Source organism: Colius striatus, chromosome 3 (genome assembly GCF_028858725.1).
Source record: "Colius striatus isolate bColStr4 chromosome 3, bColStr4.1.hap1, whole genome shotgun sequence".
In the NCBI taxonomy this organism is placed as follows: domain Eukaryota; kingdom Metazoa; phylum Chordata; class Aves; order Coliiformes; family Coliidae; genus Colius; species Colius striatus.
Genome location: NC_084761.1, coordinates 87,430,863 through 87,452,992, shown reverse-complemented (window position 1 = coordinate 87,452,992; position 22,130 = coordinate 87,430,863). Strand labels below are relative to the sequence as shown.

General features: G+C 47.3%; 3 protein-coding genes across 5 annotated transcripts in view; 1 reads left to right on the top strand and 2 right to left on the bottom strand.

Annotated features, from left to right (window-relative positions):
* Positions 1–729: 729 nt before the first annotated feature.
* TADA2B (transcriptional adaptor 2B) lies at positions 730–6,750 on the bottom strand. The gene is made up of 2 exons (XM_061992355.1): positions 6,481–6,750; positions 730–5,207 (listed from the first exon to the last, which is right to left on the bottom strand). Exons 1-2 carry the CDS (start codon positions 6,748–6,750, stop codon positions 4,215–4,217), a joined length of 1,263 nt encoding a protein of 420 aa, XP_061848339.1. The 3' UTR covers positions 730–4,214.
* A 356-nt stretch (positions 6,751–7,106) lies between these two features.
* On the top strand, positions 7,107–9,169 carry CFAP184 (cilia and flagella associated protein 184). The gene is made up of 2 exons (XM_061993218.1): positions 7,107–8,297; positions 8,588–9,169. The coding sequence occupies exons 1-2, from the start codon at positions 7,107–7,109 to the stop codon at positions 9,167–9,169; spliced, it is 1,773 nt and encodes a 590-aa protein (XP_061849202.1).
* A 4,251-nt stretch (positions 9,170–13,420) lies between these two features.
* TBC1D14 (TBC1 domain family member 14) overlaps positions 13,421–22,130 on the bottom strand; it is a 76,143-nt gene continuing 67,433 nt past the window's right edge. For all 3 annotated transcript variants that reach the window (XM_061992492.1, XM_061992493.1, XM_061992495.1), the window contains 2 exons: positions 20,419–20,677; positions 13,421–16,467 (listed from right to left, as the gene is read on the bottom strand). In XM_061992492.1, coding sequence (XP_061848476.1) covers positions 16,402–16,467; positions 20,419–20,677 — 325 coding nt within the window. In that variant the 3' untranslated portion in view covers positions 13,421–16,401. The remainder of the gene's footprint in view (positions 16,468–20,418; positions 20,678–22,130) is intronic.

Below are 22,130 nucleotides of genomic sequence, written 5' to 3'. Positions count from 1 at the left end.
CTTCCCTCTGGGTTAGAGCATGCTGTAGCTGTGTGAAGTAGGATTGAAAAGGGTTTTGTTGTGCTTCGATTGGAACCCCAGCTCAACTGACTTGCCACCAAGGGTCAATTTACATACGACTCAAAAACTGTCATGTGTCTACCCCCTCCTAACCCCTCTGCATCTAAACTGAATCTAACAACAAATCCATTGGTATAAAAGTTTTTCCAGTAGGGCCATTAAAACAAAGGGACAGTGTCCTTGTCAGATCTGACAGTTCCCTGTCAGATTAAGGTTTTATTGAGGAGGTTTCCAATGCCTCACACAAACTCTATTTTGGACTGTTCATTCAGGGTGTTCTTAAAAACAAGTTACTGTTATACGGTTAGCCCAAGACTGAAACTAGTAGCTTTAAAGCTGATTAACACTGAAGTGGCTCCCTTTCCTGGGCCTGCCTTCTCATAGGCTTTCAGCATGGAGAGCTTCAGTCTTCACCAGGAGCTCACGGCACCTGTGTGCTCTGCCGTACAGCAGTGAGAAGCACCAGAGAAATGGAAGAACAGAGGGTTCTGAAAGGTGAACCTAGGAGCAGCCAGCAAAGCTTTTGGAAAACCTCTGGTTTCACTGTTTCACAAAACCAACTTCGGCACCCATCATCATTCAGTTAAAATGCATCTCCCTGTGTTACTGCAGAGACTTGGGTCATTTTTCCCCATTACCTGAGCTACGTTAACCATTAAATCAGCAATAGAAAGAAACTTTAATACAAGTTTATTTACCAATATACAAAGCAAAGACCTTGTAAAATGATGAGTGTGCACATCAGTTCAGCTTTACATGATTTGGGCACAGGCATCTGCTTGTCTGGCACAGCTACACCAGTACACTACTCATTTGAGTGCAACATTCCCTTCCAGGAAGAAGCTCCGGAGCTGAATGTGCTCACCAGGCACCTTCCTTCACAGTATTTCATGTATCGCCATCTCAGAGCTACTGGCACGCATGCAGAAACTTTGTGCAAGAAGACACAGTGAACCCAAAGGCTACTGAAGTGCACTGGAGCTGCAGAGAAAGCTGCGGCAGGCTCGCTGCCTGGCCAGGCAGGCGCTGGCCAGAGGCTGGTGCACAGCTACCAACGCTGTGCCCGCCGCTCCATGGGACTGCAGCAGTGGGCAGGAGAGGCTGCAGCCCCTCTGCACATGGCACGAGTATTAATGCTCCCCAGCGAGCAAATACTCCTGTAAAACATGACTGGGACTTGGCTGACTGAAGTAACATCCAGCATTAAAACAGACTTAGTGGTGCCTCTGGCAGTAGCAGAGATCAGTATTTTGAACAGCTTACGGAGTGTCACTTTTTCCGTAGGCTTACATCAATGCTGTTAGAGCAGATGCTAGCATGAGTAGTATCTTTAATTAGAAGAGTCAAGAGCATTAAGCATATAAAACAGCTTTTCATTAGCAACATGAAGGCCAAGTTATTGTACAGTACAGGAAGCACTTCCCGATCAACACAAGACACAAGTTGAGGAGCTCTTTGGCAGGCTTTCCCTCAGCCCCTTCACCACAGAAGAGAAGCAGCGTAGCTCTAGTAAGTTGCTGGCTTAACATAACTGCATCTCAGCTTAAAAACAAACAAACAAAAAACAGCAGCTCATAACAAAGGAATGCTTAGACTAAATCAGTTCCACCTGAACATACGGAACAGCAGCATCCTCTAGTGCAAGTTGCCTTTAGAATGAAAAGCATAGCTGACAGCGAGACACTGCTTCTAGGGAAGCCCTTTCCAAGGGACCGTAATTGCTAAAACAAACATTCACCACCTTGAATTTGCTTGCAAATATAAAATAAATATTGATATCCATATTTCATACATTAAAAATACTTTTATTTTACATTCATTTCGATGTTCAATAAGTTACGTCTAGCACCAAAGAAACATTTTGGAGGGGCTGAGGAATCAGGAAAACTACAGAGTGTAAATGCAGAATTCACTTTGGCATTTACACCGCTCCTTGGTGCCTGGATTGGTTTTTTTATTGTTCAATGGGCTTTAGGCTATTGCTTCAGTTAGACTTCAGTTAGATGTGCCAAAACAGTCTAGAAATATAAAAATCACAGATTTGAGGGGAAAAAAATAATTAAGAAGAACCACCCAGTTCTCTTAAACTCCCAGCTGAGGCTGCAGAACGCTGTTGGTAATGGTGTGTTATGGCAGTTGAACAACAGAAGGAAGAACCCAATTGCATAACTAGAATACTGATGAGAAAGGCTGAGCTTCCTTTCCAAAGGAGCAGGACAGAGAAAACAACCAAGGGTTCACAGCTCAGGAACTTGTGTGCTGTGTGCACACACGCAGAGGTGGGAATGGCTGGTAAAGCTGCTTGGCACACGGCGGGCAGTGCTGCTGCTGCCACACCGATTCCACACCAGCCACTCGAGGGTGGATGAGCCAAACACAGCAGTACACTCGAGAGGACACAGCCCTTACCTTTCTGAAGGGACATATCATCACAAGCTCAAAAGAAAAAGGCACTAGAGTTTTGGTTTTTTACCTTAGAAATGCTGGCTTTGTAACTGTACCCTTTTTATTCTAAACTCCCTGGTAACACTAGTTTGGATTAACTAAAACCCGGTTCTGATCAGAATACCCCTGCCAAGCTGCAGAAATAACATTGTGGTAACATTTTGTGGTATCCTCGCTGACTACAGCCCAAAGCATGAGGCTAAGGTGACATTTCCAAGCTTGTGCTTGTTCAGAAGCCAGGCAATCCCCTTGTTTGGCACACCTGCCTGACTGGCCTCCGCTTGCAGCCTCCCGCTCTGAGCACCGTCAGCCTGGGAACAGGATCACCGTGCCTTCTTCCATGTGGCAACCACCACTTCTTACTCATTTGGTTAAATATCACCATGGGAATTTTAAGGATGAAATGAGCATTAAAATCCTTTTCCAAGTCCTCCTTCAACATCTTTGTTGAAGACACTGCCGTGGAGCTGGCCTTTGTGACTTGGCGCAGATGACAGTGGCCCGAGCCGTGCCCGCCGCGCCTCTCCCACCATGGCAGTGACTTCAACGTGTTTCAGTCCCTCACGTTTCAAGGTAAGTGCAATTAGAACCCTGCGATGGCTTGCTTTGCAGCTCTGTGCTTCAGGAGCTGTGCATCTTGACTTCATGCATATCACTTCTCATTTTCGTTCTTTAAAAACCAATCTCAGTGATCCCTCTCTTGAGAATCTCACTCCCTTCCCCTGTCCCTCCCAATCAGCTCCACCCCCTCAGCCCATGCAGCACAGAAGTTTGATAGCAAAGAAAGAGCACGCTCCTCCAGCAGAAACAGCTATTTTGCTGCCTGAGGCTCTGAACTGCTGCAAGACAACTCACTGCTTATTTGCTTAAACCCTGTCTCTGGCCCAAATCAGCCTCTCCACAGTAGTGCTGACCCGTCCTCCAGAACAGGGCACCGCAGCCGTCACACACTCCTGCAACTTCTCTACTCATTAGTTAACACGGAAGCTTCAGCGGGGGCTGCTTCAGCAAAAAACTAAGACAAAACTCTGTCCGGATGAGCTCTCCAAGAGCCCTCTCCACAGCAGTAGCAGCACCTGAAGGCCTCCCTCCTCCCACGTTCCCTCCCTTCCCTGCCAGGGCTCTTCCCTGACGTTCTCCTGACAGCCGCTCCAGCTGTCCCAGCCCCACGGCTGTACTTACTCAGGAGAACATCCCAAAAGCTTAGCAATGGTCACAAAAATCCCTGCTCACCCTGCTCCCAGCTCAAGACTTCTGTAAGCTTCACTCTGCTGACAGCACAACGCAAAAAAAACCCCAAAACAAACTACAAAACAAAGGGGGAAGAAAGTTTCCAGCAAATTAAACTCTCTCCCACCTTCCAAGAAAAGCAAGGATTACACCGACACTCAGCCGTCCAGTAGTAAGAGTAAAGTAACTACTCTGGGACTACTGGACTTGAGGAAGTTCACGTGAAGGAAGTCTGTTCTAATAATGTACCAAAAGCAATGAAATCCTATGCAGAAGTTTCACAATTAAGTATTTGCCATGATCCAAAGCAAAAGTCCGTTTGAACCATGGATCATGAACACTGGAGGGGGTTCTGTGTTCGCCTGTTTCTTTTTAAAGTAACAGAATTTCTGTATCTTTGGGGAGGGAAGGAAAAAAAATAACGGAGTCCTCGAGGCCTGCATGGGGGCTCTGCTGGGTTTAGTCACATCAGCTGAGTTTCATGAAGCATCCCTGGATATCCAACCGCTTTCTGTTAGAAAGTTTAAAATCCTTTTCTTCAGTACCTTATCTAAGTAACTGGGAAGGCGACTCTTGGAAGGAATTCCTTGTCTCTTTTGGAGATGGTCTTTAATGATGATAGTTTTTACAGTCACGTAACGTGCGGGGCTCAAGTTGAGCGAGCTGCAGAGCACCTTTTCCCTGTCCGACAAGAGTTCAAAGCCGGGTAAGTTTTCAATGGCAGCAAATTCTCCTTCTTTGCCATCTTCCTTCCCCCTCTTGGAGCTGGCGATGTTTTTGTTCTCCTTCCTCTTCTCCCGTTTGTGCCTGGCAGCCTCGTACTCCGCCGACTCCTCCATTTTGGTGATCCCGTTCCGACGGTACCGCTGCAGCTCCCGAATCTTCGCTCGAAGGATCCTCTCCTTGTGCATGTTCTCAAAGAAGTCTTCAAACTCCTTGCAAGACATGAACTGGTACAGAGGCCTCAGTTTCAGCCTCAGCTCCTTCTCCTCCTTCGTGATCTTCCGCTTGGGAGCCTTCTCCTTGTCCTTTTTATCCTTCCCCAGAAAGGCCGGCACCAAGTTATAGTCCCGCGCGATGTTCTTCCGCCGCTGCCTCTCCTTGAGCTTCCTGACGTACATGTCGACGTGAGCTCTCTTCAGCTCAATTTCCACGTCGTCGTCGTCGTAGTTCACCGAGAGGCCGCTGATCAGGGTCTCAGCGTCCTGGTCGTACTCGATCTCATAGTCGTCCCGCAGGGGCATGTAGCCCAGCTGCTGCTGCTCCGCCACCGAGATGTCGAGCGGCGGCAGCGGCGTGGTGAGGCTGGGGGACAGCGGGCCGCCGCTGGGACACGTGTGGTCCGTCACCCTGTTGGGGATGGTGTCGGGGATGCAGGCCTTGCCCAGGTTGCCATGGATGTACATGCTCACGTAGTGCTCCATCACCTCCTGCGGCGTGCGCGATGCCCCCACGTGAGCGGCCATGTCCTCCTGCACGGGAGAGAAGGGGCACCAGTCAAACCACCCCCACTGTGTCTCCGGCACAACGGGCACTCGGGCTGGGGCGCCACTCCTTCCCTGCTCCTCAGAGGCCAGCTGGCAACGCCCACGCCTTCCTACCAACACTGAAACGGGGCACGTTTCCAACACACCTGCATTTTCACAGAGTGATCGGGGTTGGAAGGGACCACTACGGATCATCCAGGCCAATCCCCTGCTAAAGCGGGTTCACCTCAATCAGGTCGCACAGGTGGATTTGAAAACCAGAGGAGACCCCACACTCTCCCTGGGCAGCCTGTATCAGGTCTCCCTCACCTTTACGGTAAAGAAGTTTTCCCTTGTGTTTAAGTTTTAATTGAATGTTTAGGTCCAGAAAGTGTTTACAAGCACACAAGGGCACGCACAAAAACCATGGAAGCAGCATCACAAACACTGCCAAGGCAAACACCTGCACAGGAACATCTTCTGGACACTGGATCCATGTGGTGATTCCCGAGTACCCTGAACTGAGCATCTTACAATACCAGGAGGCTCTCTGAGTCCCAATGCAGTGCCAAGATCACCTCATCCTCTGCATTTTGTTCATTTCTACTGCATTGCTGAAGCACATTTAGAGCAATGCAGAAATAAAGACAGCTTTTACAGTGAGGAATGGTGGTACTTACTCTTTCCTAGTTATATAAGAACTAAATCATGTTACAATGATCAGAAACCTTCAGAGTTTTAAACAGTCTTTACGTTTAATGCAGCAAAACATAACCAAGTATCAGTGAACCAAATGCTGATGCTTTTCACTCCTGTTCTGCAGAACCCGGCGTGGCCCTACACTGACAGGACAGGCGGGCAGCTGCTTAAAGCTGTGACAGCGAGGGGAAGGCCTGAACGCTGGCTGAGCAGAGGGTGTAACATCTGCCACACAAACACGCCGTGGGGAGGCGTGCGCCGGAGCTTAAGGCAGCAACAGGTCCGAGACGCCTGCAGCGCTCCCCAGGCCAGCAGCTGTGCCGCAGGGAGCGCAGGCCGGGCCCAGAAGCCGCCACGGAGCCCGGGGCGGCCGGACCTCGCCAGCCAGAGGCAGCGCGCTGGAGCCCCGCGGAGCAGGACACGGCGGCGGGGCCTCTCTCCCGCCCTCCCGCCGGGCCCGGGACGCCGCGGCCCGGCCCCAGGGCAGCGCCCGCCGCCGCGGGGGCACACGGCGCGGAGCGGCCCCGCTCCTTGGCTGCCGGGCGGGACGCGGCCCCGCCGCCCGCCCCGCCGCCCTTACCCAGTTCCCGAAGCCGAACTGCTCGATGGCGTCCAGCAGCAGCTGCTCCTCGCGGCTGCTCCAGCCGCCCTCGGCCTCGGCGCCCCAGAGGGTGAAGCGGCCGCCGTCGACGAGCTGGTAGCCGTGCCATCGGCGGTGCGGGCCGATCTCGGCGCCCGCCGAGAAGCAGTCGGGGCAGAGCTCGATGTCGGCGCACTCGGTGCAGCGGAAGCGCAGGGAGCTCACCTCCGCCAGGCAGTACACGCAGTACTTCTTCCCCAGTTCCGCCATCTTACCCCGCCCGCCCGCCCGCCCGCCGCGCGCACGCGCCGGCACGCCCCCTCGCCCGTACCGCCAATGGCAGCGCGCCCGGCGGGCGGAGTTCCGCCACGCGCGGCCAATGGACGCAGAGGGCTCGTCCCGTCTCTCGCCCCGCCGGCCAATGGCACCGGCGCGCACGGGCGCGGTGGGGCTATTGAAATGAATGAAGGGCTAGGATTGGCCAGCCGGGATCCGTCTTCCTTTCCCGCGACCAATGGGAGGAAGGGCTCGGCGCGGCCCCGGCGCTCAATGGTAGTCCCCGGCGCGGCGGGGCGGGGCCGAGCGCCGTTGCCCGGGCGACGGTGGACGCGGGGAGCGGCCCGGCCATGGAGGCGGCGGCCCGAGCGCCGGGGCTGGCGGAGCTGAGCCCGGGCTTCCCAGGGGTGTCACCAGGGCCCGAGGTGCCAGACGGACCCGGCGAGCCCGCGGAACCGCCGGGGCCAGAGGAGCCGCAGCCCCGTGAGACAGAGAAACAGGGGCCCGAGGAGCCAATGGAGTCGCCGGAGCCGGAGGGGATGGCGGGGCCGGAGGAGCCCGCGGAGCTGGAGGGGGCGGCGGGACCCGAGGAGCGGTCAGGATCGTTAGAGCCGGGGCCAGAGGAGCCGTGGGAGCCGCCAGGGCCATCAGAGGAGGAGCAGCCAGGGGCGGAGGAGCCGCCGAGGCGGGAGGGGGCAGCGGGACCCGAGGAGTCACGAGGGCCCTCAGAGCCGAGACCGGAGGAGCCAGCGGGGCCGTCAGAGCCGGGACCTGAGGAGCCGCCGGGGCCGTCAGAGCCGAGACCGGAGGAGCCAGCGGGGCCGTCAGAGCCGGGACCTGAGGAGCCGCCGGGGCCGTCAGAGCCGAGACCTGAGGAGCCGCCGGGGCCGGAGGGAGTGGCGGGACCTGAGGAGCCGCCGGGGCCGTCAGAACTGGAGCGCTCGGTGTCCACGCCGACAGCCGGCGGTGCCGCGCAGCAGGAGGCGAGCGGCGGAGCCGGAGAGGCCCGGGGTCCCGCGGTCCCGGCTGCCCCAGGCGGAGCCGAGCGGAGGAGCGGCGGGGCGGCGGCCGAGCAGCGGGACGTGGCGGAGCAGAGCGAGGAGGAACGGCGGGAGCGGGCGGCGCTGCTGGAGCGGCACCGCCGGCTGGCGGCCGAGCGGGAGCGGCTGCGGCAGACCATCGCCCGCCTGGAGCTGCGGCTGGGAGAGCGGCTGCGGCTGCAGCGGGGCGAGAGCCGGCCGCCGGCCGCGCTGGGAGCGGACGGGCCGCGGCTGTACGCACAGCAGCTCCTACAGCTGCTGGAGCTGCGGGAGGAGCGGGAACGGCTGGCCGAGAGCTGCCGGGAGCGGGCGGCAGCCCTAAGGCAGGACGCCGAAGAGCGCCGGGCCCGGGCCGAGGCTGCGTGGGCCGCGTTCCAGGCTCGCAAGAAGGCGGTGGCCGTGCCCTACGTCGCGCGGCTGCTGGGCAGCAGGCAGGCGGCGACGGCGTTGGTGGATAGCATCCAAGCCACGGAACAGGCTAAAGAGGAGCAAGTGCGGGAGGTAAGACCCCGGCGCCGGCAGAGCTGTGGCCACAGGCGCCTCCAGCGCAGCTCCATCTGTCTGCTCTCGGTGAAAAACATTTCTGAAAAGGGCAACGTTTTCCTTTTCTCACAGCGCCGGGGCTTTCCTCCCCTGACATCTACTGCTCCCTATTAAACAACCAATGGTGTATGACACTTTCCTCCCCTTGAAGCTTTATTATTATCATTACTTACTTTAAACAGAAGCACTTCTAATCCCTGCCTTGCTGGGGAAAATAAGTAATTACTCTTTTCTTTCTCCTTGTCTAGGCCCGCGCCGAAAACATCAAGCTGAAGCAGGAAATCCAAACTCTTGAAACCATCTTAAAAGCTCATGGAAAAGTGGTAGAGAGTCAACAGCTTACGGACTTCGAGCACATGAAGAAAGAGAATCAGAAACACAATGAAAAGATTGATGGCCTCTGCAATGAAATCCTGAAGCTCAGAAAGAAGATATCGACCACAGAGAACATTCTCAGCCAGGTCAAGGAAAAACTACACTTCGTGGAAGCTGAAAATAAAGGCAGAAAGGTTGAAGTGATGAACATTGAGGTCGCCTTGTCACAGAAGAGAGACCTTCTGACCAAAGCAAAACAGGCCAGAGACAGACTGCGGAGGAACAACGTGCAATTGCAGCAGAAATGTGGGCTGCTTGGAGATGAGGTGTTGCTTCGGGACTTTGAGGAAAAAGCAGATACTGCAGAGCTGCTCAGTCAGCGGCTGGAAACGCTGCAACAGCGCCATGCTGCTCTGGTCCTCGCCTGTAGGAGAATGCAGAAGAAAATCAAGGAAGCCAGTTCCTACCTCCTTCCCCAGGCTGACCAAAGTAAAGAAAGCATGAAAAAGAAATAAAGTTTTCCATAAGCGTCATTTTGAACATGCTGCTTCTTGGCAAGTCTTGGGGAACGTGTTACACCTGTGTTCCCAACAAAGCCTTTCCCGAGGGACGGGTGTTACACACCCCATGGACCGTGACACTAGTTACTCCTTTTGAACTAACCCACATACACCTGCCTGTCAAAACAAAAAAAGCCTCCAGTGTGTGCTTTTAGAAATCCATTTTGGCATTCAGGCCTTTAAGGCCATGGCCATGTTGTGTAACAGAGCACTCCCCACAGCCTAACTCCAGTCCTGATCCTGCCACTCTCTGAATGGTTTTATAATTCACTGTTGACACTATCTGTACAGTAACTCAACACCTGCCTCCTGGCTACGGGTCATTTTCATACTGGGGCTGAAAAACAGAGAGCAGCTTATTGTCAATGCCTGACCGGACTTGCATACAGCCACTATGCTGCAGAAGCACCAAATCACTCACCCATCCTGTGGGTATCCTTGGCTGCCCTGCTTGCCTGCGTGGTGCACCAGAAGAAAGGTTTATTATTTGAAGAACTATTTTCACACTATAAATATATAGATAGGAAGACCTTCTTAGAGTTGCCCTTGTAGCATTACTTTTGATTTACGGCATGGGATGGGTATCAAGAATACAGAAACATCTTTGGCCAGCAAAATGCTGCAGCTCTGATATCCCACCTTCACATTTCTGAAGGAGTTGCAGCTTTAGTAGGATTCCTATAAGGCCACCACTCTCTGATGTGCCCAATTATTGAATCAATTCTGCCTCATTCACTGCTCATTTCTGTGTCATACCACTACTTTGCTTAGATAAACCAGCAATCTTTAGTCCCATTTTAATAGTCAAGAGTTGTTCAACAGCTGTGAATTTTGTAGGAAATATACCACATCCCACTCCAGAAGTGGAGTCTTTTGGTTTTCTACCACAGGCTGGACTTTCACCCTGTGGGACCAGTATTGCTGAGCTGTATTTGAGCTGCTGGTTCTGGTTCCCAAAGAAGTCACACATGCCTTTAAACAAAGCCCACGAGCCACTTACACGGGGATATAAAGTAGATAACTGTCATAAAGACATTTCTCAGAATGACTCACACCTTCCCCTCTTATATCATCTCTGACCTACGTTTTCTGAATTGCCTGGATCTTTAAAAGACAAAATGTAATTAAAGTGGTTATTACACTACCGAGGGTTTAAATCTTCTTGTCATAGGGAAATAACAGTTCCATGATTTCCTGCCCTTCCTGCTATTATGCAATAGCCACGTGGTTATATTCTCCCAAGGACCTCACAGTTCTGCAGAACTACTGCATGAACACAGGAGAACACAGCAAGCTCTGGTTCTGCAAACACCTCTCTGTCTTCAGCAGTTCACACACTCTGCTTGTGCTGAGATACTACACATCCAACACTGAAGAACTTTTCACAAGATACTGGTACATCTACCTCTCTCTGCTGTTGCTAGAGAGCAAAAGGAGACCAGTCTAACTGTCAAACGCTTGCCTTAAAAAATAATGGACAGCAGACTCAGTACCTTCCATTTTAAGTCTTCTTACCAAGAGTGAGCTCTTCTTCTGCTGAAAAGTAAGTAGTTGAGTAGCCTCCTGGTGTTCCCCAACTCTTTTCACTAAGAATTAAGAACAGCCAGCAGTCATCTCCCTCAGACAAGTTACTTTTACCTGTTTTGACTTCATACAAATTCTTGCCAGGAAAATTCTTACGCCTCTTGCTACTTTTGCCTCAAGACATACAAACCTGCTTTTACTTCTTAAACACGATTAACTAACAAATATGGATGGATAAAGGGAGAATAAGGGAAAATAAACCTCAAGATGCCTTTCACTACTGTGTGTTGGACATCTGAAGAAGGCAAAGGTGCAACTCAGGTTGATAGTATATTCCCTTAACTGAGTATTCCTACTGAAACAACTAACATCCAGAACTCTAACTTCCTAGTGCTGAGTTGCTGAGACAAGCCATTGCTACCCTGAGGGTGAAGATCAGAGTCCTGCATTTTCCTCCTATAAATACAGGGAGATGTTCTGTCAGGAAGCAGTGGAGACAAACGTCTTTTTATTTCCTAATCTCATCTGCTGGCACGCAGGGAAGTATTTTGCTTCTCTTCAGACTGCAATTAGTACTGGGAAAACAGATACGGAAAAGTAAATCTAGCTTTGCATAATCTTGTGCAGCTCCTGTAGTATTTACCTCTATTGGTAACCAATCTTATCTATAGGTTTATATAAACCAATTCTGACTTTATGTTCCAAGGCAGAAAATGAAACAGTAAGACAAAAATGAGAGACATGCTTTCTGGAGAAATCAGATCCACAGCAGCCAGCCTTTGACTGCGTCTCCCACATAGCCTTGTTGTACAGGTACTGTCTTCCTTCCTTTGCTTGTATCTTATTTGGTGCTTTAAACTCTGAAAAGTTAAGTACAGAACAGAAAGCTTCTCCACTTCAACCTCTGAAGTTATGCTGGTGTAAGAATTAAAAAATACTGTCTTAAGGTGAGCACAAAAGTGCCTCGATTATGAAACTTGGAACAAAACAGTGTTCTCTTAGGGAAATTGGCTGTTCTTGGCTTGGATGAACATACACTTTCCTTGGTGAAGAACTGGTTAGATGGTCAGGTCCAAAGAGTTGCGGTCAATGGAGTTAAATCCAGTTGGTGGCTGGTCACAAGTGGTGTCCCCCCAGGGTCCAGTAGTGTTTAACATTGTTATTAATGATCTGGATGAGGGGATCGAGTGCACCCTTAGCAAGTTTGCAGATGACACCAAACTGGGTGGAAGTGTTGATCTGCTTGAGGTTAGGGAAGCTGTACAGAGAGATCTCAATAAGCTGGATGGCTGGGCCAAGGCCAATTCCATGAGTTTCAATAAGGCCAAGTGCCAGGTCCTGCACTTGGGCCACAACAACCCACAGCGGCCCTACAGGCTTGGGCTGGAAAGCTGCCAGGCACAGAGGGGCCTGGGAATGTTGGTTGACAGTGGCTGAACATGAGCCAGCAGTGTGCCCAGGTGACCAGGAAGGCCAATGACATCCTGGCCTGGATCAGGAACAGTGTTGTCAGCAGGAGCAGGGAGGTGATCATTCCCCTGTACTTGGCTTTGCTGAGGCCGCACCTCCAACACTGTGTTCAGTTTTGGGCCCCTCTCTACACGAAGGACATTCAGGTGCTGGAGAGGATACAGAGGCAGAGTGCCAAGCTAGGAAAGGATTTGGAACACGTCTCCTGTGAGGAAGGGCTGAGGGGTCTGGGGCTCTTTAGCCTGGAGAAAAGAAGGCTCAGGGGAGATGTTATTGCTCTCTACAACTACCTGAAAGGAAAGGAAGTTGTAGTAAGGTGGGAGTGAGTCCGTTCTCCCTAGTAACAAGCAATAGAAGAAGAGGAAATGGCCTCAATTTGCACCAGGGGAGGTTCAGGCTGGATATGAGGAAGAATTTCTTTCCTGAAAGGGCTGTCAGGCACTGGAAAGGGCTGCTCAGGGAGGTGCTGCAGTCACCGTCCCTGGAGAAGTTTAAGAGACAGGTGGATGTTGCATTTATGGAAATGGTCTAGTGGTTGATAGGGCTGGGACAAAGGCTGGACCCGAGGACCTTAAAGGTCTCTTCCAACTGAAATGATTCTATGATTTTAAGAAAAGATGACTTCCTCTTTCAAAGCTAAGAGTGAGGCATTCAACCATTTCCCAGTTCTGCACATCTCACAAGGACCTACTCACATCTACTTTTTGTAATAAATTTATCAGATCTCAGAGCTAGTCCAGAGAAATGGCTTAAATCATGGGCACCTGAGTATCAAAACTTCTAAATGTCACATCTAATGTAACAGGTATTTCAACACAAGAAGTTGGAAAGCATCACCAGGAAACCCCAGACCCACAAGACTTAAAAAGTCCTGACTTGAGGCAGACACAAACTGCTAACTAAGCCTGTGAAGAATGAATTTTTAATTTCTGGCTCTCACTGAGAATAGGTGATTAAGATAACTTTACATGACTTTATTTAACAAAACTGTGTATTTACAGTTGAAAAAAGTTCCAGTCAGACACACATATCTAAACATAACAAACTTGGTAACTACATAAAAGCAATTTAATCATGACGTACAAGGGATGTATCAACAGTTCTCTCTAGGTCACTCTCTTAACACATTCAAAAGTAAGCTGTAACAAGATACATTTTCCTCTCAAATAAAATTCTTTACTAAATGAAACAACGTCGATGACTGATTGCTGATTGGAGTTGCAAAACAGCTTTATTATAAAGTGCAGGTTGTACAGAATTCCAAACCTGGTTGAAGTTTCCTGGCTTCTCTAATCTGCTGCACAAACAGTGGTAATCACAGACATCTGATGTATTGCAGCATTTTCATTTTTCCTTAAACTCGGGAAGAAAAGATGATTTGCCTGATGGGGACACTCGCTCGGTGAAAGAAAATCTCATGTGTCTTGTTAGAGATTCTCTCAAGCCCCTGGGCAATAAAATTGTCAAATTTTTCAATGCAATCCCTGTATTTATTAAAGAAATCTTCCTTAATAGGTAATTAAGAAATTTGGTATGCTGCAAGAAACTTAAGAAGCCTAGTGGCAAATAATTCTATGCCCTTGCTACTTATCTCTTGTTTTTATCAAAATCTGAGCATTACTTCCAAATCAATTTCTGAGAAGCTGAAACAATTGCATCTTTAGGCAGGTGATTTGTTTCTTCCAAATGCATTGTGTTTGAAAATGAACTGTGCAAAGCTCCTTATTGCATTGCTTTTCTTCATCAAAGAACAGACCTTATATACACAAAGAAATCGTTTAGAAAATATGTACATCTTCTAAGAACAGAAAGATCAAATCACAAAACAAAATAATTACATTTGCAGGTAACAAACAGTGCACAAGTGTTGCAGCAGGCCTTTTCCCCACAGCTCTGCCCATTTTCACTGGTACATTCAACATCTTACTGAAGAGAAAAAGAAGAGGCTCTGTCCATGGCTGCAGAGATACCCAGTAGCTAAAAGAATACGTTTTAACCAGACAAATGAGCCACACTTGGTTGAAAAGGAAATAGAAATCTAGTTGCAATGAAGACTGAAATCGCAAAGCTGGTTACAGTACCACCTAAAAGTGTATACTGAGGGAAAAGCTGTCTCTGGGTTTAATGAACTGTTTAAAAGCATAGTGCAAATGTTTTAGGTGTCAGGCCCCTCACATCCCTCATGGAAAGGTATAGTTGTACTAACAGAAAAAGGGATATTAAAAAACCACTTACTGACCTTCCAGCTTTCTATTGCACTTCAAAGCAGTGTGGCATACAAGTACCAGTCATCGAGGGACCCCAGCCTACAAATTCTGGGAGAATTAACATGTTTCCTATCAGCATCTCAACGTCTCTCTCCATTAAGCGATGACCTAGAAACAGTGTTACAGAGGAAGTAAAATGGCCAACAAAAAAACCCCGACACCCAGGTACACAACGTGGACAGGAAAAGAGGCCAATGAGGTATAAGACTTGCAAGCTGCATTTGCACTACACACCTTCCAAAGGGATTACGAGCCCTCACTTACCAGGGAATCTTCTTTTTAGTCCTACCAATTATTCCCTCTCACAGAAATAACACTTGTACTAAAGGACAGTATTTTGATCATGCCCCACAGTCCATTACATGTTGAGTTGAGCAGTGTGCAACTACTATTCTCTTTTTTATTCAAACAATGCCAAATTCATCAGCATCAAGCAGACTGAAGAGATCTGGGAAACCGCTGACCACACAGCTAGAGGATTTAGTAACGCCTGTTTACAGTTAACACAGATATTGCTTCAGTTAGTTTCCCTTTTCGATGATCATCATTATTTATAAAATAGATTTTACACTGTACACTATGCAATAAACATTCCTGTAAATCAGAGGCACTCATGATTAACAGCTCAACATTCATCTGAGTGCAGGGCAGGCATCTAAGCTGTAGAACAGAATTACCCAACCGCAGTTTGCCGCCTATTAAGAGGCTGGATAAAACGCTAGGAAGTGACAGCTTGTACTTATCCTGATGGCATTTGTCTGGCACATTCCCCAATAAACTTCTTTCACTAGTAGTACATTCAGGTCAGCTCTACATAATGCTTTCCTGTTGTGGCAGCAGCAGCTTCAGGAGATCCCACAGAACCTTTTCTTTTCAGCAGCAATGTTGGCTGATATAACTTCTCCCCTACACTCTTCCTCCTCCATTATGCCAGTGAGCAGAGCTGGGTTTAAAGCAACTACAAAAATTGCTTTTATCCATTTCTCAGTTTATCTGCTCGGCCCACAGTTTTATGAGCATGAGAGGAGAGACAGCACAGGAATGAGCAGCTCATAGGCCAGAACATCCTGAAACAGCACTGCCCCAGTGGAAGAAGACACAGAAACACACGTTTAGTGGTATGTGACCCTTCCTTTAAAAAGGAAAAAGAGAGTACAATTGGGAAATGATACCAGCTTATACCAGAAACCCTCCAGTAAGTTTGTAATCTAGTCTGATTAATGGAACTTCTTCCATATGTATCCAGATTGGAAACTGATTTCCAAGGCATCTTGAAGAATAATCGGTTTTGCACTGCTAGCGTGACTTGTCATCCAACTTCACTTTCTACTTAACTTTGTACTCAAGAATGGAATGTAGTTCTATGTCTACATGAGTTCTTTGGTAAATGGGACCCACAGCCTACAAAACAAAAAACATTTCCAAAGAAATGGTCCTTACATCTTTTAACTCTAAATTCAAGCACCAGTTATTTAAAGTTCATATCCAGCTACTGTTACGGGTATAGGAAATATTCCTGCCTAAGAATGGAACTGGGGAATAGCTTTCAAAACAACAGACATTGCTGAATGTCGTCTGTTAAAACATCAAGGGAAAAAGAAATCAAAACCCCCTTAGGATAGTTTAGTTTCACTGCCCTCATCAGAAGCACAGACCGTGTAACGCAGTCCAGAGCAAATGCTCATTCCACTAAGCGTTTAAGGCTAAGCCCAGGTCTCGTTTATAACGGTTTTATCCCTTAATTTCCTTCTTTTTCTTTTTTTCCCCCTCCTCCTCTTTTTTCCTCTCTCCCCTTTAAGGCTATCCTACTGCTAAACAAAACTCTGAAATAACACTTTGATTTGCAGGCTCACACATGTCAAATAGTACTCCATATGTCTGCCACTTGAGCTCTGTTCCCGTGAGCCACTGGAGGCAGCCATAACCTTAACGTTTGAGTGAAGGACTTCCTCTTTCCATTTCCCGGTTATCCTTCTGCAGAGCAGTCAGTATCTAGACATTTCAAGGAATGAAATGAGGAGAAAAAACAGGATTAGACTTTAAAAGTGACCCAATCAATCATTGTCTGCCTATTTTATTATCTCTATAATACCATTTTAACTATTAACCATACTCAAATTTAGAGCACCTCTCTGCTGATGCTTACAAGTCCCTGTAGCATGGTAGATACAAATAGATATAATAAAGGCTTAAACTCAACTCCCCCCCAACAAACACCTTTGAAGCCCAGAGATGAGATTCTTACCCAGATTATACAAGCCTAGCACTTATTTGGGATGCTGCCTGAAGGGAAGTCATAATTGTCAAGATAAATGGAATGTCTCAAATGCAGCAAGTTGGGAGCCCAAGCAGTATGACCTTAGCTAAAGAGTTCAGGGCAGGATTACCTCAGAGCTGACTGCTGCTTGTCAAAAGCACATCACTGTCTCTAGATCTGCTGACGTCTTTTTCTGAAGCAAAAAAGCCCACATTTGCATCCATGCTGAAAATTTCTATTTCCTAACATCCTATGTACAACTTTGTTCTGTTAGCCCTGATGCAGAGGGCACAGCAACAGCCAGTTTCTCATCATGCTTAACATGTGCCCTGCCCTTCAGCAGACAATAACTGTACAAGTCCAGCAGCATCCTCAAGAATCACTCTGCAATTGAATGTACTGAGGCACATTTCATCTCAAAGAACTGCAGTTATGAGTAAGGAATCTTCTTTTCTCCCTCTGCCTGACTTCAAACTTCTGGACCGTCAGAACTGAACAGGAGGTGGGGCTAAATCACTCACAGGGCAATCACACACCACTTAGACTTGGATGCAAAAGCACCCATAGCTGTTGCAACAAAGGAGTTCACCATGCAGCTGGCTGGCTGTTCAGCAGTTTCTAGAACTGGACAGAGACTTCAGTGAGGTCCTCTTCACAGAGATCAGGGTAAATCAACAGCTACTCAACCAAAGGGACTCACAGGAGTTTCAAATGCCAAAGCAGCAAAGTCCTTGGTGGACAAAAGTTACCCTTTTTAAGGAATGTGAGAATGACACGAAAATACTGATTCAGACAAGCAGAAATGCACAGGTCTTAAGCCAACTAACAAAGCTCAGGATCTTTACTTATTTGGAAAACTTTATGGAGCTAAGAGTTGAAGTATACAGACTACAGAAATGCTAGGTCAGCAGTCCAGACTGTTATGTCATCTCCATCCCTCTATCGTTGATGACAAAGCAGTAGGTGTAAAAACATTCACTCACATATCAGGCTATGGCTTTACTGGCACAAGGCCCTGGAGGTTCTTTTTAGGTAATTCCAGAAGAAAAACAGAGCTTGCAGGTTTCTTATTGATAAACAGAGTCCTTGTTACTGAAAGTGCCATGTCCATGATTTACCAGGACTCCTTTCAGTCTGTTGTTCCCCGATCACATTGCAAGTGACCAAAGAAAAATGGAGTGAGGTGGAAAAACATACACCAGTCTGTCTGATGAGGGAACTAGCATAGTGGGAACCAGATTCAAAAGCAGCCTGTAACATTTGTCATGTCTTACATACATCATCTCTAGACAGCATCAGGTCAGAATGTGACCCACGGGATAACAGGACTATGATTACCATAGTACAGTGAGATGAAAGGCTGAGTAAGGGGCTGTTTTTCTGAGTGCCAAGTACATCAGCTGCAGAGATATGCAGCTGAATTTTACTCCTGAGGTCTACAGTCTAATATACTCCTACAAAGAAGTAATACCTCAAGCTCTGCTGCTTGCTTATGCAATACAGTTACTGTATCCAAATGAGATGATACTAGAGGTGAGAACTCAAAGCCAACTTTTCTAAGCTTGAGAGCATTCTGCAGCCTCTGGGAAGAAGTGTGCCTGGTCAGTCAATCCACTCAAGCCATTATCTTGAACATGATGCATTCATCACTCCTGACATTCATTTTGCTAACTTGGAAAGGTATTTCCTACAGAAAATACATGGATACTACAGCAAAGCACCTAACTCCCATGGTTATAGTCACAGTCAGAAAATTATTCAGCTAGGAAGCATCCCAACCGCAGACAGGCTTCTCAGGCACACTGTGGGACTCACCCAGCACTGCCATGAGTCCCCCCGTGCAAGCAAGTCACATGCTACCAAATGCCAGTCTGTCCTAGAAAAGCAAAGTTCAGGTTTCTGAGCCCAAACTCCTCCTGGCTACCTTTAAAGATGGGAAAGTGGTTAAGAAGCCACCACAGGCAGCATCTTAGTAATAGAAAACAAAATCTCTTTGTTTTCTAAGATTCGTTCCAACAGCGGTACCTCAGCAACTGAGCAGTCCCAGTAAGTGCATGATGAGAGCAAACTCATAGCCCTTGCTCGCTTCTGGCTTGGAAAAAACGATGGCAGGGGCTAGAGAGTCAATAGGCTTCCTAAGGAAAACTTGCTCAGCAATGGAAATACCTGGTGAAGAAAGCCAGTTAATGCAGAAGTCAAGATAGGCAGAAGGTCAGCCAACACCAATCCTACAGCATCCTGACCGAGATCTATCTGAACCACAATTCAGCAACATTTTTTCTTCAGTTTACCACAACAAGCAAATACAATCTGGCAAATTCCAGCAGAATGGATCTGATGAGGAGATGGAGGAAGACTGATTGGGCCAGGTTATTCTGAAGTCCTCCTCCTGTTGTGGTAATCACCACTAAACTTTCACAAGTGTCACAGACTGAAAACCAGAGGCTAAGAAAGCCTAGGTTTGTTAGAGTACTTGGCAGAATAGCGCCCTTATCTGTGCTTCCCTGTAAGTGAAGTAGCAGTAGGCTGAGTATTTGCTATGCAACTCTCATCCCCATGCAACATGTTCAAAGCAAGTGAGCCATTTGAACAGAAACAAGATAAAGAGTTTACTTGTAGAGGTGTTATTGGCTGAAAAATGTTCTTGATAGAAACAAAATTCATTTGTACTAGCAACTTATGACCAAGATCAGAAGAGACATGCAAACTAAGCTGTGAGGAAAGCTGTGTCAGGGAGGAAATGCTGGCAGTGTGCTGCTCTTACCCAGTAGCTGTGTTCTCCTTTATACATAAGATAAGGTTCAGAAGGCTACAATGTACTCCTGCTGTGAAGGTTAGAAGTTCTCATCTCAAATAGCAAGTTGGCATCTAAAGGCAGACTATGACTCCAGGAAAGAACCACAAACTCCCATTTACAGCTGAATTGCCATAACCACTACATTTAACATCACCTTTCAGTTTCACTGCAAGAAAAGAATTTGGATAAAAAGGGCAGAGCTCTATATTACAGCATGACTCATGAAGCAGGCTGTATTACTGCTTTGAAGAAAGAAAGAAAACAAAAAGGAGTTTCCACTCCTAACACTATGGAGTACATTTGACCTAACTCTCCAGCATGAGTGGTTGTTATAGCCACTTGACTATTTCCACATTCAGACAATACACTTCCACCTTTTTCTTTAAACAGGAACTCAGTTGAAAATACAGTGATTGAACAATTTCTGAAACAAATGCTTCAGTGCTAAATTCCACTAAAGAAGTCAGAGATGCCATGACTTCTGTACATCCCAAAATTAGGCAAAAAAAGTAGGTCCTCGAGAATATTTGAGATGATGACTGCATGATGTGACCTGACAAATTGTCGTATTTTCCCAAAGAGTATATTTCTGCTTTTAAAAACCAAGTTGGAAGGTTGCCAGCAACCTTTCTGATTAATAAGTCATAAAAGTTTTGACACTCACTCAACATTTCAATTCTGAATGTTGACCAAGCTGTCCCCTTTCCAGAGGAGACTGAGCTCAGGGAATCCTCTCACCTGAATGTATATTAAAAGCACGGGGCCAGCTACATAGCCCTACCTACCTGCAAACACCAGCACTGCTAAAGCGTGCCTCTAGGTGTTGCCAAGCCCCATTTTCATGAGTACAGTACAATAGTTTGTTATCAAAGATTTACATCTTCTTTACCTGAGCCCACTTTTTGTTTCTACTTTGCATCTGAATGGCAGCAATAGATGCGAAGAATTCTTCTGAAGGCAAGTCCTCTGGTAGCTTTGTTAAAAACTGGGCTATATGAATGAAGTCCATTTTGGTCAAAATATCTTCAAAAAGTTTTAATATTCCCAGGGCTGTACGGAATAAGAACTCTTCTCCATCACGGCAGAACACATCCCACACACGACATGCCAAGTCTAGTGGCAAAGATTTGCTGTACAATGTGAATATCCTGAAAAACACAATAACATTTTCAGAGTTACTCAACAAGAAAAATGTCTTAGATACTCACAGAAGTGTACAGACCGATCCATCAGTGAGTCTGAAGCATACCAACACATGAAACTCATTCATCTCATTACTATTCACAAATATCTAAAGGGTGGGTGTCAGGAGGTTGGGACATCCCTTTTTTCTATAGTAGCTAGAAACAGGACAAGGGGTAATGGGATGAAGCTGGAACACAAAAAGTTCCATTTAACCACAAGAAGCAGCTATTTCACTGTGGAGATGACAGAGCAGTGACACAGGCTGCCATGGGAGGGTGTGGAGTCTCCTTCCTGGGAGGTCTTTGAGACCCGCCTGCACATGTTCCTGTGTGACCTGATCTAGGTGACACTGCTTCTGCAGGGGGATTGGACTAGATCATCTCTAAAGGTCCCTTCCAACCCCTACCATTCTATGAAACAATAAAAACTGTACAAGCATTCAGGCCTCTTGCTATCAATCTGCGTCTCCAAGTTAAATTTTATCAGATTACACCAGAAGAAACAATATATGTGGTTTTATGATGGACACACCTTGGCCACAGCTAGAATCAAATGCACACTTAATAATCACTTCAGAGTTGAAGACTGATGCAGTTTTAGCTGCGAGAACACAAAAAAATGAACTATAAAACATATTGTAAAGGAAATTCTGTGGATCAGACGAAGGAGATGTGTAAAACTAATGCTGTGTTCCAGGCTTGACTGCCAAGGTAATAATAGCACAAGCTTTGAAGGAAAGATCAGTTTAAACTCTAATGAGTTTGAAACAGAAAAGATGTCCAGTGAGAACATGTAGAAAGCTGTGATAACACAGTAGCTCAGTGTAAACGTGTGAGATTCCCAAAGAGTAAAGGCAGCAGCAGAAGTAAGCATCTCCTCCCAGCTGCTCAAACTGCATTTCCATCAACTTCCAAGAGCATATTTATTCTTTTATCAAAATGCTGACAGCCCTGCAGCCTGAAAGGTGAAGATGCTCCTTACTCTCTCCCCTATCCAACACTTCACTACAGACAGAGCAGTTTTTGTTGCCACCAACAACATAATAACAGCAAGTGAAGAGAATTCCATTTCCTGGCACCATGCTACAGTCTATCAGGGAAAAGAGTGTCAATGATTTTTCCTTTAGAATGTACAGAGAACATTTCCCCACAGACACACTACATAAAAGGATTCTGTAAGACTGCAAACAAGTCTCTCTCCAGCAGAGGCCAGCAAAGCCTCAGACTTAAGTAAAACTTCTCCACATCTTTCAACACAAAGTTTCTTTTAAAGGATGCTAAATCAAACAGTTTTGGGTTCACATTCAAAAAAATACAGTGGAACAGATATATACATAGACATATGCATAGGGATAGAATAGGAATTAATGCATTTTCACAGCAAACATTAATAATCAAAGGTTTTCTGCACTATCTC

Coding starts and splice junctions, on each gene's coding strand:
- TADA2B (XM_061992355.1), bottom strand. CDS start 6,750: ATGGCGGAACTGGGGAAGAAGTACTGCGTGTACTGCCTGGCGGAGGTG. Junction 5,208..6,480: donor AGTTCGGCTTCGGGAACTGG/GTAAGGGCGGCG, acceptor TCTCCCGTGCAG/GAGGACATGGCCGCTCACGT.
- CFAP184 (XM_061993218.1), top strand. CDS start 7,107: ATGGAGGCGGCGGCCCGAGCGCCGGGGCTGGCGGAGCTGAGCCCGGGC. Junction 8,298..8,587: donor AAGAGGAGCAAGTGCGGGAG/GTAAGACCCCGG, acceptor CTCCTTGTCTAG/GCCCGCGCCGAAAACATCAA.